At 44.4% G+C, this 19845-nt stretch overlaps 2 protein-coding genes across 10 annotated transcripts in view; one reads left to right on the top strand and one right to left on the bottom strand.

Annotated features, from left to right (window-relative positions):
- The window catches only part of ATG4A (autophagy related 4A cysteine peptidase), a 61878-nt gene extending 55344 nt beyond the window's left edge, over positions 1-6534 (top strand). For 3 of the 5 annotated variants that reach the window (XM_021706002.1, XM_021706000.1, XM_021706001.1), the window contains 4 exons: positions 1348-1493; positions 2678-2734; positions 4841-4949; positions 5497-6038. In XM_021706002.1, coding sequence (XP_021561677.1) covers positions 1348-1493; positions 2678-2734; positions 4841-4949; positions 5497-5567 — 383 coding nt within the window. In that variant the 3' untranslated portion in view covers positions 5568-6038. Of the gene's footprint in view, positions 1-1347; positions 1494-2677; positions 2735-4840; positions 4950-5496 lie in introns of all 5 variants that reach the window. The other 2 variants (XM_008072179.2, XM_008072178.1) reach the window with 1 other exon arrangement.
- Positions 6535-7690: 1156 nt separating this feature from the next.
- Positions 7691-19845, bottom strand: part of COL4A6 (collagen type IV alpha 6 chain) — a 310397-nt gene continuing 298242 nt past the window's right edge. For 2 of the 5 annotated variants that reach the window (XM_008072174.1, XM_008072176.1), the window contains 8 exons: positions 16685-16801; positions 16206-16367; positions 15955-16053; positions 14079-14225; positions 13147-13263; positions 12436-12627; positions 11437-11723; positions 7691-9318 (listed from right to left, as the gene is read on the bottom strand). In XM_008072174.1, coding sequence (XP_008070365.1) covers positions 9058-9318; positions 11437-11723; positions 12436-12627; positions 13147-13263; positions 14079-14225; positions 15955-16053; positions 16206-16367; positions 16685-16801 — 1382 coding nt within the window. In that variant the 3' untranslated portion in view covers positions 7691-9057. The remainder of the gene's footprint in view (positions 9319-11436; positions 11724-12435; positions 12628-13146; positions 13264-14078; positions 14226-15954; positions 16054-16205; positions 16368-16684; positions 16802-19845) is intronic. The other 3 variants (XM_008072175.1, XM_021706003.1, XM_008072177.1) reach the window with 3 other exon arrangements.

Here is a 19845-nt window from a genome sequence, read left to right as displayed (position 1 = left end):
CCAGTCTGGGCGACAGAGTGAGACTCCAACTCAAAAACAAAAACAAAAACAAAAAAAAACAAACAAAAAAATTAGCCGGGTGTGGTAGCGTGCACCTGTAGTTTCAGCTACTTGGAAGGCTGAGGAGGAAGGATCGGCGGAGCCCGGAGCCCAGCAGTTGAGACTGCGGTGGCCGGGAGTGTGCCACTGCACTCCAGTCTGGCGACAGAGTGAGACTCCAACTCAAAAATAAAAATAAAAACAAAAAAAGTTAAGACAAAGAGTGAATTAAGGGGTTTGTCTTGGATTGTGATAGGGAAACATGAAACTTTTTTACGAGACATCAGAAATACATTCATTGCCAACAGAAACATGTAGATGTATCCAACACAATTTTGGATGCCATTCCAAAGAGATTCCTTACCCTAATCTGCCACAGCAGTAAATCTCTCTTTGGTTACCTTACCCAATTGAGGACACAGAAACCCAGATGACCCTCAGACCTGGACAGTGAGGTTGGGGTGCTCCCTTAGGTACTTTTGCCTATGTAGCATGTGGCTGATGAGCATTAGAAGGAATCTCAGTTCTTTGAATATCAGATCAAAGTGGAAATTTTATTATTCCAAAGTCCTGCATCATTTTGGTGCAGGGCTTTTTCATCTCAATTTAATGAAGCATGGCTTGTCTCTCATGTGTAAAGTTTGATCATCTTAGAGTGAGTTTTTCCAGTGAGGTGTATCTGTACAGATATGACAAAGGCAGTGCATTCTGACAGGAATTTACTAACTTACTACTAATTACTAACTTGCTAGTTAATCAGGACTAAGAAGTCACCTCATTGGTATTGTATCCATAGCAGAGATGGTGTTCCCATTCTGTCTGGGGAGCATTTCTTTTGGAGGCCAAGGCCTTTTCCCTTACCCTGGCCATTCTCTGAGTGTAGATTTGAGAATCAGTGGTCTAGAGTGAGATGCTTTCCAATGTTGAAGAGGCATACACTCCCTAATTGCACCTGGGTCCACGACCTGGTGACTCTACCTACTGCCTTTTTACTACTGCTGCTCACAGAGCCTGCCATGTCATCTGTGGTCTCTCATTCCCACCTTTCCTCAAACCTGTCACATTTCATTTTAGGACTTGGACTTTGAGGAGATGTAAATGTTAGGGCATGTCTTCTCATTGAATGATTAAATTTGGGTGCAAGTGACTTCCTTCAAGCATGCTCACCCAGGCTTCAGGTTTTCTGTCATCCCATTTTCATTGTCACCAGGGGAGGGGTTAGGAGAATCAAAGTGCCTCCTCTCAAGGACAGCAGTGGGACCAGGGCCAGTGGTTCTTTGAAGGCTAAGCACATCTTCTTCAAAACAGGTGATGAGCTCATCTTCTTGGACCCTCACACAACCCAAACGTTTGTCGACACTGAAGAGAATGGAATGGTTGATGACCAGACTTTCCATTGTCTGCAGTCCCCACAGAGAATGAACATCCTGAACTTGGATCCTTCCGTAGCATTGGTGAGTATCTGAAGGCTAGGGGGCCAGGAGATACGACACCACTTTGGTTCCCTGAGAGTTATCTAGGTTGCTGGGTAGGGTGGCAAGAGTATGTTTGCTCACTACTCTAACAAGAGGCTGTGATGTACTGAGGAAGGAATGGACCCTGGAGGCAAACTGCTCCAGTTGGAATCTTGCCTCTGCCACTTACTAGCTATGCACTTAGGAGAAGTCACTTAATCTTTCTGAGCCTTGATCTCATCTCTAAAATAAGGAAAACAATAGCTCCTTTCTTGTACGCTTGTATTAGGTGCAGTGTGTGTAGCACAAGGCCTGGCATGTTTTGTAAGCATTCTATAAGTGTTAGTTATTATCATCTTTCCCTCTTTTCTTTCTTGGCTTCAAATTATGCCACACGGGCATGGGGAATAAGGTGAGACATAGCTAGGGAAAGACCTCCTGGGTGCATACAATCTGGGAAGTTGCAAACTTTTTTTTGCCAGAATTATGATTGCTGTCTACACACATTGAAGGGCCATCTGCCTGTAAAGTAGCCAGTGGATCTGAGACCTGTCTGCATCCTCTCTTCCAGTTTAATCCAACTGTTAGGCCACCAGTGACCAAGAGCTTAGAGTTCTCCTCTTTTTTTCTTTTTTTCCTGAAGACATGTCTGCAATAGAGTTCTCTCATGAACCATTCTTTTACTATTGTGGGATGTCTCTGAGGATGGGGAAGGAGACTGATGGTTGTCTCTATTCTAATAGATAATTTACTGAAGGTCAAAGTCACCTTGTTAAGTATTGCCTCTAGCTAAAAGTACTATTTGGCTTTTGTTTGCTAGTTTAATTGGATAGTCCTAGTGGATGTATATATTTGTGCATTGAATGTGCTGGAATTAACTTCATACTTTGAAGACTTGTCTTCAAGTTCAGATATCTCACAGCACCGGGGGAGAGGGATGGGGAAAAAGGGAGGAGAGGAGAGGGATGGGGAAAAAGGGAGGAGAGAGGGACAGGGGATAAAGGGAAAGGTTCAGAGAGCAAGAGTCGGAGGGAGAATGAGAGTAAGAGGGCAATGTGTGTGCTCAAGTGAGGCAATGAGTTAGGAGGTGAGTGAGAAGCCCAGCCACATCCTAATTCTGGATGACAGCTCCATCTTGCAATACAAAGGGCAATTCTAAATTATGTTATTTTGCTTCCCCCAAGGGATTTTTCTGCAAAGAAGAAAAAGACTTTGATAACTGGTGTAGCATTGTTCAGAAGGTAAAGATGTATTTTTTTTTATTCTTAAAAAATGAAGTTACTCAATCTGATTCCTTTTGTTTTTCATAGTAACAAAAAAAAAGTCTGTTATGACTTTATTGCAAGACAAAGAGACTAAAGCAGCAAAGAAACTATCAGGTGTGGGGAACTGTGCGTAACTTTGGGGGAACCAAAAAAAAAAAAAAAACCACTTTTGTTTGAAATACGCTTAGTATGTCAAATAAGTGGCATTTTTAGTGATTAAACAATGTTTCATCTCATTAAGCCTATGAGTCAAATAAAATAAAAATATTCAGCTAATATTCTACTGTTTTAACCTAAAATGTCAGTTTTATATTGCTCAGACTAAATTCTTCCTTATTCTGTTCATAACACTGAATTGGCTCAATAAACTAAAGCATTTTTCTATTTGTTTAGTAGTCCATTTACAGCTTAACGTATTCTATCATGGTTTAAAAGCCTTGCCCTTCAAGTACTGTCTTATTTATATACGATATAGGCATGCCACTGCTTAAAGGAAACACAATTTGCAGAAACCTATATAAAGTTATTGTTTCTTTTTGGTATTGGTGTAAAAGGGAATTATTTCGTTGACTCACCAATCTTTGATCTTCCTCACTCATCCTCAGCCTCTGACACATGCAAAATATATGTATGACTTTGATAAATGCTTATTGAAATAATGAAGGGAGATCATAGGAAGCCAGACAGTTGCCGGCCTATGATTTTTTTGACTTTACAATGGTGTGAAAGCTATATGCATTCAGTCAAAACCGTACTTTGAATTTTGATCTTTTCCTGGGCTAGCAAAATAGTACAGTACAATACTCTTTTGTGGTGCCAGGCAGCAGCAGTGAGCCATAGCTCCCAGTCAGCCATGCAACCATAATGGTAAACACCCAATACTCTACAGTGTAGTACTGTGTTTCCAGAATTTTTTGGACATTGCGTTGTTTGTTTTTGCATACCATTCAACCTACTCAATGCCCATTTTCGAGTTGTGATATTTTTAACTTACGATGGGTCTATTGGGCTGTAACCCATTATAAATTAAGGAGCATCTGTCGTCTAAAGGCCCTGGATGGGGTAGAAGGAAACATGCTGACATCTACAAAATCAAAGGACTGGAGAAATGGAAGCCCAAAGCCTTTGGTAGTGAAAGGAAGAAATATTTTTTTTTCACAAGTGAACAAATAATTAATATGAATGTCCCTGACTATATCCAAAACTTCAGTTAATTTGCTGAGACACAATATAAAATTATTATTATTATTTTTTTTATTTTTGAGTTGGAGTCTCACTCTTGTCGCCCAGGCTGGAGTACAGTGGCATGGTCATGGCTACCGCAGCCTCCACCTGCTGGACTTAGACAATACTTCCGCCTCAGCCTTCCAAGTAGCTGGAACTACAGATGCACATCACCATGCCCGGCTAGTTTTTGTGATTTGTTGTTGAGACGAAGTCTCACCAAATTGCCCAGGCTGGTCTTGAACCCCCAGGCTCAGGCAATCCTCTCGCCTCAGTCTCTCAAAGTGCTGGGGTTACAGGCTGAGCCACTGTACCTGGCCTATAAAATTGTTTCCTAAAGTTAGTTCTTACATTTCAGAATGTAACAAAACTATTTACATCACATTTAAAGGTAGAATGAAAATGTTCTGATAAGACTATGCCATTTAAATTAGGATATATACCATAAATGTGGAACTACAAGTAAAACCATACCAATATGCAGCAATATTCTCTTGGAGCAAATTTAATTTGGCTGGCATTTCTTTGGAGCCAATACTCCAAGAATATCTCACCCCTAAATTGAGCAGGACCTGTCCATCTGTCACACGGCCTGTGCTTTATGATGGCACATGGACAATGAGTACTGGCCTCCAGCAGATACTCCCTCTAGTATCTTTCCTTCCTGGTTAAACAGTATGTAGAATTGAAGACGCTGGGTCTTTGATGGTTCAAGCAGAGGACGGGTGTATTTGCTAGGCCTTTGTTTTCACCTGTCAATCGCCAGGCCACTCCCCTTAGGATTTGGGGTCATAGATTGCCAACTAGATAGAAATGTTGTGACTCTGCAGTGTTTACAGCTGTTTCTGTATCTCCCAGGAAATTCTAAAGGAGAATTTGAGGATGTTTGAATTAGTTCAGAAACATCCATCTCACTGGCCTCCCTTTGTACCTCCAGCCAAACCGGAAGTGACAACCACTGGGGCAGGTAAGCTATTGTTCAGGGGCTCTAGGACAGCAGACGTGTGTGTAGCAATTGTTTTATTAGGCAGAAGGAACTGTGGCTCATGCTTTCTATGGGAACTAAAATTTCTACTCAGCTGGACTGATCAAAATAATGGTGCTTCTGGTTATTTTCATCTTCTGATATTCACCAATTTCAAAGAATGATAAAAGAAAAAATTAGCTCATTGCGAAAGTTTGATGCTAAATCAAGATGACTAGAATTGTATTTTCATGATTTCGTTCAGAATAACAAATCGAGGCCATGGGTGATTCAGAGGTACCTCAAAGGCCTTGCAGAGCCTCAGTGACATCACTGTGATCAGGTTTATGTAATAAGTCCGTTATTTTGAGTCTTTACAGAGAATTTCCAATACTTGGCAGTGGCCCTAATTGTATCGTCTCCGGATAAGCTTTTTGTTAGCAAAGCAATAAAAAAAAGCATAGTTTTAACTACTGAGTAATATATTTTTATTGATCACTTTAACTCAAGTGTCAAGCTGTTCTTCCTTCTCATTTCTGTACTCTGATAGAGTTCATTGACACTACTGAACAACTGGAGGAGTTTGACCTGGAGGAAGATTTTGAGATTCTGAGTGTGTAGGATATTGGGAACTCAACTTGGAGGTCTGTCTTTCATCTGTCATGATAGGAACATGAACTTATTACATAAAACTTTTCTAGTCAGCAAGTGCCTGATATGCCAACAGCATACAAGCTCAATAGCAATCATGACTGAGCCAATCACCATTTCTCAGAAATAAATAAAACAAACAAATGACAACAACCTTTCCCCAGAAAGAACCAAAACAATCATGGAGTCTAGGAGCAGAGACATGACGAGGAGTCCATTGCTTCCCAGCTTGTCTTACATGGCTACATCAAGTCTTCACCTGCTTAAAATTAGATGGACATCTGGAAGACCGACAGAAACCCCCAGCTTGCTTTATGCACCAGCAGGTGACAGGTGGTTACACTGCTCTTCTTCACCCTTTCAGGTGCGGTCTCTTTGGGGCTAAATACTAAGAAGCAATTTGTTCTCTTGCTCAAATAATAAAGTGACTGAATCAGGGAGGAAGAGGTTCTTGTTAAATTATTTGAACATGTATTTTAAATAGTTATAATTTATATCAAAATGTTTGTCAAAAAAATGATGTCACATGTATACTTCCTGATCTACCTTCCTATTTAGGGGAAACTATTTGATGGGCCACTGTCCCCATCCTTAACTGATACTTTTGTCAGATGTCACCCTGTCCTTAAATCAAATCATGATCGCTTGAATCAGAGGTCAGCAAACTTTTTTTGTATAGAACCAGATTGTAAGTATTTTAGGCTTTGCAGGCCATGCAGCCTCTATCACAACTACTCAACTTTGTTGTTGAAGTGCAAAAGCAGCCATAGACAATATGCACGCAAATGAGCATGTCTGTAATTCAATAAAACTTTATTGACAGAAACAGGTGGATGACTGAATTTGGCCTGCAGGCAACTGTACCCTGCCAATTACCGACTTAAATTGTTGATTTTTTTTGAGAAATTAAAAATAAATTGTGTTTGAACTATACTCTGTTTTGGTTAACAACCATTTTAGAAGGAATTATTAATGTGGTATATCACACATTTAATCTATGCATCAAATACAATTTCACACTATTTTAGGACTAGCAATATACTAAGTTTTAAAGCACATATCCATCAAAACAGCTTTGCTAACTACTTTCCTGTTAGGATGCATCTCAAGTTCCAGCAATATATTTTCCTTTCCTTGCTCTCTTAACTTGTCTGCATTTCACCTCTATCCTTAAGTGAGTCCTGAGGAAGGCCAGCAACTGGGGTTCAGAAGCTAGCATCAAACCAATTCACTTGTTCCCTTGGATCTTCTTTTTTTCTAATAAGTAATATAGTCCAGTGGTTTGAAAATCAAAAGATGAAAAATGGCATTTGGTGAATTGTCTCTCCCTCTTATAAGTCAGTTTCCTTCCCTGAAAGCTCCCAGTGTTATTAATTTCTTGTTTATCCTTCCAGAGAATGTATTTTATGCATATGTAAATATATGCAAATGTTAAGTATATAGACCTATAAATATATGCACACACACATCTATAGTTTAGATTTGATTTTAATGACTTTAACATTTCTCTACTTTTGATTTTTCTGCAAGCGAACCTGAGGCCACAGAAGTATAGAAAAACTGTCCTTTTTTTTTTGAGTTGGAGCATCACTCTATCGCCCAGGCTGGAGTGCAGTGGCACACTCACAGCCACTGCAGCCTTGACCTGCTGGGCTCTGGTGATCCTTCTGCCTCAGTCTTCCAAGTAACTGGAACCACAGGCACGCACCACCACGCCTGGCTATTTATTTATTTATTTATTTATTGTAGACATGAGGTGTCTGGGCTGGTCTCCAACCTGTGGGCCCAGGCAATCCTCTCATCTCTGCCTCCCAAAGTGCTGGGATGATAAGTGTGAGCCACTGTACCCGGTGGAAACACTCTTCTTGAACTCTAGCATGTGATGAGGATAAAAGCAGGTGTAGGCTTATCTTGAAGCAGATTGTGGGTTTGTTGACTGCTACAGGACTCTTTCAGCCCTTTGATTTTGATCATCTTTTCATTTTTTTACTGCCTTGATGTTTTGTTACAGAGTTCAACTTGCAGTAATAGGAACTTCCAAGGCTCTAAGGGGCACTCATAAATTGTAGTGAGAATCAAAGAATGTCAAAGAGTCAAATGTCCACGTTTCATTTCTTTTATTTGCTATGTACAAAGCTGACACCATGTTTATTACTCAGCCAGGAGGTGAATATAACAATTCAGATTATACTGATTATGATTTGTCTGCATTGGCACAGTTTACATAATACGTAAGGAAACAGAAGAATCACCTGGAAGGAATCGCCTCATGTCAACATAGCTAAGAGTATTCTAGGAAACTGGCTAAAACAAATCCCCCCAAATGGAATATAATGTACTTTATAGCCAACTCAGGCTTGCTTTAGGTCTGCTAACTGCTCAAGAGAGGAGTGTGCTAGATTTTTATGAGGTTTAAAAAACATATTAAAGTAGTTTAACAGGCTACCTGTGAAAGAGCAGTTGGATAATCATTTCAACGGAAAGTCTCTAACAGAGTCAGAATGCAAAGGAACCAACAGACTGCAGTTTCAATTTGGCAGATTGCACACATCTGGATGGCATTTGGAATAAACAGGGACTTCTGAGAAACTGGGACATGGGCTTTATCTTTTTGTTCCTGGAGTCAGAAGCAAAACTCACATCTCCTTCCCCATCTTCCCCTCTACCCCTGGCCCAGGAAGGGCTGCCATTCTCATTTCCTTTCATGAGCTTGGCCACATTTGTTGTATCCTCTGCTATATTTTGGACCAGGCCAAGTCCTCTGTCTCTGGCCAGGGAGGGGGCTGGCAAGGAGGAAGTCGTTTGTCTAGGACCATAGAACGTTAATGAGCCCCTCTCAGCTGCTGGCCTTCAAACCTCCCTAAGCAATATGGGTTCTGATCTGGCTCACTCTTGGAGTCAAAGCTCAACCAGGGCTACTGGCTGGGACCCCATTCCAATTTTACCTGCATAGACACAGTGGGCCTCCTTGAATAGTGAGGGCTTGCCCTCTGCAGACTTGAGCTGTCCACGAAGGTTCAGCCTGATATTTTTTTGAATGTGGTAACACTGGGTTCTAGTTAAGCCAAATAATGTGTAGTAACCTCTCGACATGAAGAAATGACATATTAGTTATTATGAAGAGCTTTCTGGTCAAGATAGTGAGGAAAGCTAGCAATCTAAGAAAGTGGTGGCCCAGCAAATCTTTCTGAGGTAGCCATGAATAGTCACACTAACATCCAAATTAAACAGTAGCACCAGGTTGACTGAAATGGGACAGCAGATCTCAGCAAGGTGGGCTTATATATTTTGGCCTGAGAGTTGGGGTGACCAGTGTCCAGTAGTCCAGCCCAAATGAGACTCCAATGTACAACTTGACAGGCAAAAGGGCTCAGGCCTTCCTTCTTCAGACCATTCAGGTTCGTGAGGTGACTGTTGTGAGGGGGAGGGGAGAGCAGGGGGCAAAGTGGCAGTTGCCGCCCTACAGGCTTTTCATACACACCTGGCAGCGACTGATCCGGGTGTGGAGCTGCCCAGCTTTCAGTGTTTCAGACACAGGCTCCTCCCCAAACTGCTGCCTCTCCTCCACTGTTGTCAGCCAGAAACTGTACTTGTTGGCAAAGTAGTGGCAGGTGCCTCTGGCACCACTGCACTCGATGAAAGGAGTGGCCCGAAAGTCCTCTAGGCAGGAGCCAGGTGAGACCAGAGACTGGCCTCCGCCCTCGGCACCAGCGGCAGTATGCTGGAACAGACAGGAGGTTGGTATGTCAGCTGCATCTGCCAGAGCTTGGCATGGGGAGGTGATGGGTGCTTTGCTGCTACCAGGGGGAACATGTGCTCTGTTTCTAAGCCCTGCTCCCTTGGTTCTGCCTCAGCTTCAGGCCAGCATACTTAGGGGCAGAGGCTGCTCATCCTCCCTCATGGCAGCTTTCAGGGCCAAGAGTACTCCCCTCCAAACTCCCTAGTGCCCTCCTAACCCTTTATGCATGAACAACGACTGCATCGTAACCAGTGTTTTCCAAACCATTGCTGTCGCACTGAATTCAGAGGCATGTTAGGTGCCCCCTGCAAAATTTCCATGGAGAAATTAATCTGGGAAAGGCTGAATTAAGAAAAATTCAAAAGATTTCTGGACTACAATTCTCAGAGCCCTCTGTAAACTATGCAGTAGACTCTAAGAAGGGAAAGAGCTGGAACCTATTGGATTTTCCTTACTTTGTTGTATCTGGCCTAAATGCCCTGGCTTTCACATCAGAGGGCTCCCTCAGCATTCAGATTCAGGGCTACACATGAGCCAGTAGTCACAGTTACTATTCCCATAGACAGCAGTCCCCGTCCCTCCACACCCTCACCCCTTTCCCTTTACATTAGTTGGGTTATCATCTGGACCACAGGAGGTTGAGAAAAGACTTAATACACACCTGAGTCAACAAATGTCCATGCTGGACACACAGGGACCCCTGACTTTGAAGAACTTTCAGAGTCTCCATGTGACCTTTCCTGATAACTGCAGCATCAAAGTTTTCCTCGTTTGACCCTCAGAATAAAAAACTTTCTAAAATGCACTACACATCTTCCTGCTTTGCTAAACAGCAGACACTATGTATTTAAAACTTTGCAGATGACTCAGGCTCGTCATTGTGAATGTCAGTTTTTGTGTAGGGCCATACCAAGGGGTGCAGCCAGTGAAATTCTTGGGCCTCCTTTGAATTGTTTTCTCCCTCTTTTCTCCCTTTTAGTAGGCTTGTCTCGTTGATTTAAGATGCCTTTCAAGGCAGTCTAAATTCTCCCATTTGCACATTTTCAGAAAAAATATTCTAATATGTTCAAATAAGGGCTAAGAGCTTTCCCATGACCAAAGCACATGAGATTTAGTGCACAGCCTTTGTGCTATTGCTTGTGGAAGCTCAGGGGCCTCTTCTCCTTATTTCCTGCTCTGGATGGTGGAGAGGAAAGAATGACAGGTGAAGTGATTCTGTATTCCACTGAGATAAACTGCCCAGTGCACAAAGACGAGGTATAGCAAGGAAGTACCTTTCCCCAGGTAGGAACACTAATGTGTCTGTGACTTTGATCATTCTTCAAAAACACTCTCTCACCATCTCACTCTTGACAATTCAGCAGAGAAGCTCTGGCAAGGCAGAGTACTTCCGTGGGGGTCACACTGGTTTTCCCTGGGAGTTGTCCTGGTCTTAAACCTGATCTTTCATTTGATTAAACATCCCCAGGTATTTACGGGATATTGTGTGAGGGACTCTATACTTCCTTGGGCTCACAGATGTTTTCTTTCTTAGCAAGACATGCAACATGGCTGGCCACTGTCTTCTCACCGAAATGGATAGGCAGCAAAAATTCTAGCAAGGATGTATAAACACAGCATGCCCTCATTGGAACCTTTTGGGAGGAGATGGTAGAAGCCAGAGGGGGGTGGGGAGAAGAGAGGGCAGTATCATGGCTGGCCTGACCAGTGAGAGTGTTTCCTGGCCCTGAGTAGGGGCAGCCTCTCTCTTACTGTCTGCCCAGATGGTAGTGTGTTTTGCTCTTCCCTTGGTTGTGGCATAACTAAAGCAAGGCATACAGATAGTAGGGCCTTGGCCTGTGATTCATATATATTCTCATCCCTGAACCACTGGGTGCAAACTGCTGTCTTGCCCCACAACCTTAACTACCTTTCGTTCATGCAGAACTGGGCTCTCTGGTCTTTAGCCAAGCCCAGACCAAGCATTTTTCGTCCTTTCAAACTCTGTGCTTTCTACCCAGTGTCCCTTGAGCCTGGGATCCAGTCCAAGGGGCCCTCCCAGAGCTTCCTGCCCTCTGCCTCTGCCTCTATCCTGGGAGAGGGGTCAGTGCAGGCTCTTACCATGAGGAATGAATACCCGATCCAGAGGCTGCGCCAGCCCAGAGGACACTGTGGGATGGTGATGTCCTGGCTGTGCACAGCAATGGCTTGTGAGGGTGCCTCACACACAGAGCAGCGGCTGATGTACTGGGGAATCTGGGCCCTGCCGACAGGCATCATGGGGATGGGGGCAGTGGTGGAGAGCCAGTAGGATTTATCGTTGCGCCTGGCATAGTGGCACACTTCGTTGATGTTGCAGTAGATGAAGGGCATGGTGCTGAAGCGGGGTAGGCAGGAGCCAGCAAAGCCTAGAAGAAGAGGTGGCAAGGGCAGGGAAGGTCTGGCTGAGGGGCAGGGCTGCCAGGACTTGACTGTGCATTGTACCCAAGCACCTTGGATTTACATTCAACGGCTTGCACCAGACCAGGACAGCCCTCCCCTTCCAATCCTGAGGTGTGTTGATCAAATCCCATTTTAAATGCACCAGGAAAGTTTGATGACAAAAATCTTTTTATAAAGTAACTACTCCCTAATTAATCTGCTTGTAAAGGCAGCAGACTGAGTCTGCCTTTAGAGTTAGCACACATGCAGGCAATATGACAAATTCTTGGGTAATCAAAATTACTCTGTATGTTATATTATTATTATTATTATTATTATTACTAATCACTAACATTTAGTGGATGCTTAAATGCCAAACATTATTCAAAGTATTTCCTATTGGGTAATTCACACACTTCTTACACCACCCTACGTGATAGGTACTAGAATTAGCTTTGTTCCATTAAGGGGGATGTGGAAGCTTAGAGAGATTACCTAAGCAGTAACTTAGAGCCCAGGGAATGTGGCTAGTAAGTGGTAAAGCCAGGATTTGAACCCAGATATGCCTTACTGCAGAGCTGGTGCTTGTAACTCACTATACAGCAGAGGACCCAGCAAGGGCTGAGAGAAGAGAGGAGATTGGCTGTCGGTCCTTGTGGGAAAAGATGGCCAGGGCTGGCTGTCAGAGCTGGTACCTACCCAGGTCCTGGTTGTGGGCTTTCTCCTGTCCCTCCACGAACAGCAAGCTGTAACCCACCCATAGCTGGCTCATCCCGATGGGGCACAGGGGCACCTGTTCCGATTGGCTGTGCTTCACCAGCGTGTAGCCCACCTTCACACTCTGACCAGGCATTCCGGGCCTCCCCAGGGGGCCTTGCTGCCCTGGTGCTCCTGAAGGGGAGAGAGCATAAAAGGTAACTGTGGTGCAGCAAATGATAACATCAGCAACTCACTTTGTGCCACGCACTGTGCAAGGCATATTATAAGCATGTATTATCTCACTCAATCCTCACGACCCTGGGACATGGTACCAGATGAGAAAACTGAAGCTCATACCTTAAGTATTGTTACCCTTTGAACCAAGCCCCTCCCATGTATGCCAGGATCCCTGGGTAGCAAAGGGGAAGTGCAGGGCAGAGGATCATCTGTAGTATAGAGTCAGGGCTCTTAAGAGTGGCAAGAGAACCCAGAGAGACTTGAAACAGTCTTTTGTCTTCTGGAATGTAGGGCATTTCTTCATAATCTCAGAGGGTAGTGGAGAGTGAACGGACTTAGAGCCCAGTTTTTGGGCTTTCTAGGAGTGTCAAGCTCTACTGCCAGGTTTACTGAATCTTAGATTTGAAATGTTTACTCATCCCCTAGCCTCAAACCCTCCCAAGCCCTCTGCCTCCTAATGTGACATCACCAGACCTTCAAATCCTGGAGGGCCTTGCAGTCCAGGGACACCAGGATCACCAAGACCCCCAGGAGGGCCAGGGAGCCCACTGGGGCCATCTTTGCCAGGGATGCCAGGTAAACCTTTGGAGCCTGCAGGAGAGAAAGCCCATGGGGAGGGGTGGGTACTCAATGAAGTGCATTCTGGGGTACCTTACCCAGGAAAGGGGATTTATGTGTCATGCCCAAGACTCACCAGGAGAGGGTGCACTGGCCATCGACTTGCCGTGCACACTGAGCATCTCAGGGCTGCAGCCTGCCTGAGCTAGTCCTGAGTTCACAGGGGCATCTCTGCTCTTGGATGGTGCCGTCAGCTTAGCCCTTCTGAACTCCTTCACACCTATTTCCTCCTCCCTCCTTCTCATCCTCCCAGCAATGATGGGAAGTATGCAGGGCCACTGCTTGCATCCGATATCAGAAATGAGGATACTGAGACCCAGAGAGACTGCTAACTTATCCTGTTGGGGCAAAGCTGGGATTTGAAGCCAGGTTCTCTGTTCCCATCCCTGAGCTTTCTGCACTGCCTCATATGGCCCTGTATTTGCCACCACACTCCCTCCATCTCTCTGCAGCATTTTAGAAAGGGACAAGGTGTCAGGAGTAGTAGCTGTGCTCTGCCTACACATTCTTTTTTTTTTTTACACATTTTCAAACAAAGTCTATTAGGGAAAGAAGAGAGAAAAGAAAGGGAGACGTGCCAGAGCTGGCATGGGCGAAAGAAACCACCTGCCCACACATTCTCTAAAGGCAAGTACAACCACTGCCCTGTTGGAGCTTCGTGAAGGAGCAGTGATGACATTTGATGAAGATGCCCCTTGGAGCTAGAGGTCCAAGCCAGTTGCTCCAGCCTCTCAGTCAAGACCATCTCAGCTCCCCAAGAAGTCGGCTTTCCATGGTGCCCTACTCACCTTGTAGGCCCGCAGGGCCTTGGACTCCAGGGTCCCCTGTGAGGCCAGGAATGCCGTCAATGCCTGGTTGACCCAAGGGTCCAGGAGGAACCTGGACAGCTTCAGCAACTGGTGTTTTTCCAGGAGCACCTTGAGGGCCAGAAGAACCTGTGGCCATGTGGGGGAAATGGGAACATCAGGCTGAGGCAGAGGAGGCCAGGGTGGGGCTCCAGAAGTCTTTTTTTCTGGCTTTCAATTTTTGGCCCCATTTGTCCCCATGGTCCCCTTGGTTCTGACTGGATACCTCCAGGATGGCACTCTCACCACCCTTTACACATGACTTATTTACAACTCTATTTCTCCAATGGCTTGGTAGCCACTTAAGGGCAGAGACTGGGTCATATTAACCCTGTCTCCTCAGGGTCCAGCACAGGTAGAAGGCAGCTGGGAAATGAAAGAGAGCCTGACTAATAGCATAATTTGATTATGAAGTCCTAAACACTTGTGAACATGTATTTCTCCAGTGCTTACTATGTGCGTCCTGGTAGATCTGGGGATATAGCAGTGAATATGACAGACTTTTATGGAGATGATAGTCTGGTGATAAAGATGAACAGTGCATAACTTGGTAAATACTGTTAGGCTTAAAGCAAGCTGTGAGAAGTGCTATGGAGGAAAGGAATAGCACAGTGACAGTAGGAAGGAGCAGAGGGCAGTATGTAGTGAAGGAATCTGCCTGAGAGAGTGATCAGTGGCTTTTCATAAGCAGTGACATTTAAACTGAGACCATTAAAACATTAGAAGGAATTCCCATTTGGAGAGTAGAGGGACAAGTGCATTCCAGGAAGTAGAAGTAGAACATGCAAAGGTCCTGTAGTAGGCCAGGACTTGGTGGGTTTTGTTGTTTTGTTTTGTTTGCTAATTGAAAGAGACCAGTGTGGCAGGAGCACACTGAGAAGTCAAGGAAAAGGGCTGGTGATGGGGATGAAGAGGGAGGTGTCACATAAGGCTTTGTGGGCCACAGTTGGTTTAACCTTATGCCATGGGAAGCCACTGGATGCTTTGTTTTTATAAGACCTCTCTGACCACTGGAAAAATAATTGTTGGGGTGAGGGAGGAAGGGCGATGCATGAGACATGTTGGTGACTTGGATCTAGGGGCAGCAGTGGACGTGATGCAAGGCAAGCCACATTTCAGAGGTACAGTCCTCAGGGCTTGCTAATGGACTTCATGGGTGTGAGTGGAGTGGGGTGGTAGAACATGGGAAGGATGGCTCTTCTTTTTTTTTTCTTGAGTTGGAGTCTCACTCAGTCGCCCAGACTGGAGTGCAGTGGCCGCTCCTGACCACCGCAGCCTCGACCTGCTGGGCTCCGGCAATCCTTCCGCCTCAGCCTTCCAAGTAGCTGGAACTACAGGTGCGCTACCATGCCCAGCTAATTTTTGATTTATTGTAGAGATGAGGTCTCGCCGAGTTGCCCAGGTGGGTCTCGAACCCGTGGGCTCAGGCAATCCACTCGCCTCGGCCTCCCAAAGCGCGGGATTACAGGCTGAGCCACCGAGCCCGACCAGGAAGGATAGTTCTGCACTTCTGGATCGAGCAAATGGGTGGGTGGTGATCTGAAGGCAAACCTAGTACCCACAACACAGAGATATTGCAGAGAGAGGAAGTCAGTGGCAGGATCCATGGTGGCAAAGCAGCAGTGGCCTTCAATCTTGGGAGCTGATAGAGGCAGAAGTATCATCAAGGTGGAGAAACTACCTCTCTGGGGGAAGCTTGATGTAGCTGCTTCAGACATCCCGGCTTTCTCGGTGTGATGAGCAGTGTCTCCTGAAGGACACTTATCCCCAGGCCCCTCCCTCATGCTTGGGATCAGCCCAGCACATGCTCTCAACTCACCTCTTGGCCCTGCCTTTCCTTTCATCCCAGGAAATCCTGGGTCTCCAAGTGGCCCAACCTTGCCTGGAGTCCCCATGAACCCGGGCTCACCTCTCATGCCTGGCAAAGTCCAAAGGAAGTAAGTTAGGTCCTGGAGTGGTGTGGATGAATACTAGGCAGGGGTGCGGTAGGGAAGAGCATTAGTTGCTGGCCTGCAGGAAGAAGTCAAATCTGACCATGGATGGGGAAGGCAGCCAGCCAAGCAGCCATACCTTTCAGTCCTAGCTCTCCAGGGAGGCCAGAGAAACCTGGTATTCCTTGGTCTCCCTTGGGCCCTTGAGGACCAGGAATTCCAGGAAAGCCAGGGTCTCCAGGGTCGCCTTGATCCGAGGATGGCCCAGGGGGACCTGGGGGTCCAGGGGGGCCTGGGCGGCCTAGGGGTAAGATTGGAAGAGGGATGAGGGGCAGGTGAACAGAAAGTGGCCACTGCTGAAGGTCTAGGGACTGATAGGATGCCAAAACCCATTCTCAGGAAAGAGAATATGGGGTCCCAGTGCCCAGATTTTCCCAAACCCTTTTAGCAAAATGCAGCCACTTCCAGTTCCCTGTGTTTCAGCTTGAGGGAGGAGTGTGAGGCCAAGCAGGCCCATGCATGTCCAGAAACTGGGACTGGGCTGCACTGTACACAAGACCTTCCCAAACACCAGGCAAAAGGTGGTGCCCAGTCCTTTTTGGGGCTTCCTGTCTTTACCTCGTTCTCCATCTAGGCCTGGTCGCCCGGGGTCACCAGGCTGTCCTGCTATGACTGAGGGCAAGGAGATGCCTGGGGCACCAAGGAGACCAGCAGGGCCTGGAAGACCTGGGAAACCTGCAAAGAATAAACAAAAAGTGCTAGATGGGCTTTATGTGACCAGTAGAATCAGGCTCTTTCTGAGAAAATGGAAGTTCACACAGAAAAAATGGCAGCAGTCAGGTAGGAGCCAGACCAGAGAACACCAGCAGAGGGCTCTTCTCTCCTCATCCTACCTTCTCGACAAGCAGACAGACATGTTAACTGACAAGGGCTCAGAGACTCCCCTCTTCCAACTGAAGCAGCATTTTACTGGGATAGAGCTACGGAAAGTTCTAGCTCCCAATCTCACTGGTAATGGAAATATTTTAGGATATTTTCCCCAAAATCAGGAAAAACAGAAGGCATGACTAAGCACCTGGAATTTAAGTTTCCCAAGTGTCTTAAAAGCTACTGTCCCTGTCAAACATTTCATAAGTTAGCCAGTTATGTCTGATGTTGCACAGAGATTGCAGATAGAGGTAGACCACAGGCCCCGGACAGTCAGAACGGACACTGGCCCAATCAGGAGGAAGGCAGCAAGAGTGCTGTGCCTCCCTGTAACTTCAAAGACTATCTTCTGGGGCTTCTAGGCAAACTGGCAAACAATCTTTTAGAGGTAATATATGATATTAGCCAAATGGTTGCTTGATTGCCTTTAGAACAAATTTCTCTGTATTAAATCCCTCCCCCCTTTTTTAGAGTTGATACAGAATACTCATTTGCTCAAATTTAATACTGCTTTACATGTTTTTGTTTGTGGAACATTTATATGTTCAAAACAAAAACTTTCATCTCATTACAAAAAAATGTAATGTTCACATATCAAACACACCGTTGATAATCTTGATGGGAAAACACATCAAAGCTATATGTAAATGTTCGTAGTATACACACAGAATGGAAGAAACATTTATTACTTTGGAATATTCTAGAAGATATTTAAATGAAGAGAAATAGATTCAAATTGGTTGATAAACTGATCTGGTGGTTGATAGTCTTAATTTTTGTTTGTGAAGAGAAAATCCAAACATGTTAATGTTGAATTTTATTCTTTTGTGGCAAAAATCCAAAAATGTTAATGTTGAATTTTTCATATTAATCTAAAAACATTGTTAATCCAAGAAAACATGTGACAAAAAAGATGGTAGATGGTTAATTCAGGTGTCTTAAATCCCTCGTTCATTAATTGAATTCTGAAAACATGTAGAAAAAAATTTTTTGAGAAAAATCTCTCAATTATTTGAGATCTAGAAAAAAAATAAACACAAAAGGAAAAAAGTCAGTTGCAAAGCCAGTTGGTACTTATAGCATAGTCAGTTATGCCTTGGTGAACCTTTGGAATAGTTTTCTTTTTCCCCGAGGTAAAAATCTGAAAAGAAAGACATATTGTATACTTTTTTCCTGAAACATATAACTGTATAAATATATATAGCATATGAAGGGGACCCCAAAAAACAAAATTACCTTTTGGAGGGTGAACCCCTTATAGTACAGACTTTCCCTGCTAGATAAGTGTTCTAGGAACCCATTGGTATCAGTGTACCACCAGGTGGCATCGTTGTGAGAGGCTGTGTTCAGTTTTGGTTAATTTTTTTTCAAAGATTCTCCTTTTTTTTTTTCTTTCAAAGAGGCATTAAATAGTCTTCCTTTACATAGATACATTTATAAGAAATAATTATCACTACTGGACAGTTCTTCACTTTGGCATTTGTAGCTGGCCTACTTCTGACACTGAGGAAATGATATTAATCTTCATTAACTGTACTTTGTACTTATTAAGGCACTTAGTCAATATTATCGTGTTTGCATCTAGATAGACTCCAGGATATTCTAGGCAAAACAAACATTGTTTTTGTGCTTAAAGAATTATTACTCTGAGGTCAAAGGGGATGGCTTGGATTACAGGGATGAGACAGACATAAAAATTTTTTTGACATAATTTTTTAAAATATAACTGTAATATAGTAAATGTAAGTTTTTGAGAGATATATCTGGAAATGTGTTTGTAACTTGAAAGATGGATGGGATTAATCAGGGAACACTATGGGAACACTATAAGAGGGAATGGTAGCCAGGCTCGGTGGCTTAGCCTGTAATCCTGCACTTTGGGAGGCCAAGGTGAGTGGATTGCTTGAGCCTGTGGGTTCGAGACCCGCCTGGGCAACTTGGCGAGACCTCCTCTCTACAATAAATCAAAAAATTAACCAGGCATGGTAGCATACGCCTGTAGTTCCAGCTACTTGGAGGGCTGAGGTGGAAGAATCACTGGAGCCCAGCAGGTCGAGGCTGCGGTGGCCGGGAGCAGTCACTGCACTTCACTCTGGGCGAGAGTGAGACTCCAACTCAAAAAAAAGGAAAAGAAAAGAAAAGAGGGAATGGTGGAAGAGCTAGTATAAAGATAGAGGAAGAGTCTGGTTTTAGCCTGTGTGGCAGAGGAGGCGGCATATGCGTGAGTAGGAGTTGAGACAGCAAAGAAGAGGAGCTGAGTAGGAGGGTGGAAGTGGAAGGTGTAGGTGAAGATGAGAGTGGATAGTACAGTAGGCCTACCTGCCAGAGAGCTGAAACCAATAGTGAGATGTTTAACAGTACGGAGGGTGAAGATCTGTCTGTGAGTTGTAAGGGAGCAGAATCTTAACAAATCACATGGTGAACTTGAAAAGATACTTAGCTACATTGTCCTAATGGAGTAGAGAGGAACTAGGAAGCCAGGAAAAAAGAACATGATGTTAGTCCAACAATCAAATTACCAGAATTTAGACAAGGGATTTACTAATGGAGTTGGAGAACTTAAGAAGAATTTCAGCAGCAGGATGAAATCAAACTAGTGACTCCCCTTGGTAACCAGGAAACATTAAGTTCTAGCTCACATAGTCCTCTTCTGAGCCTACCCTGGATGCCATGGCGAAGGACTCTTGTTCTGAACTCCTTTAGTTCCCCAGGCAGACCTTGATGTTGGTGTTTTAGCTGTTGTATTGACACTTTGTGTATGTGCCCATCTTTCTAGACTACAACATCCTCAAGAGCAAAGACTGTGTCTTAGTCACTTTTTTTTTTTTTTTTTGTTTGAGTCTCACTCTGTC

This window comes from Carlito syrichta, unplaced genomic scaffold, assembly GCF_000164805.1.
Source record: "Carlito syrichta isolate Samal-C Ts95f unplaced genomic scaffold, Tarsius_syrichta-2.0.1 Scaffold314870, whole genome shotgun sequence".
Classification (NCBI taxonomy): Eukaryota; Metazoa; Chordata; class Mammalia; order Primates; family Tarsiidae; genus Carlito; species Carlito syrichta.
This window is presented reverse-complemented; position numbering and strand designations above follow the sequence as displayed.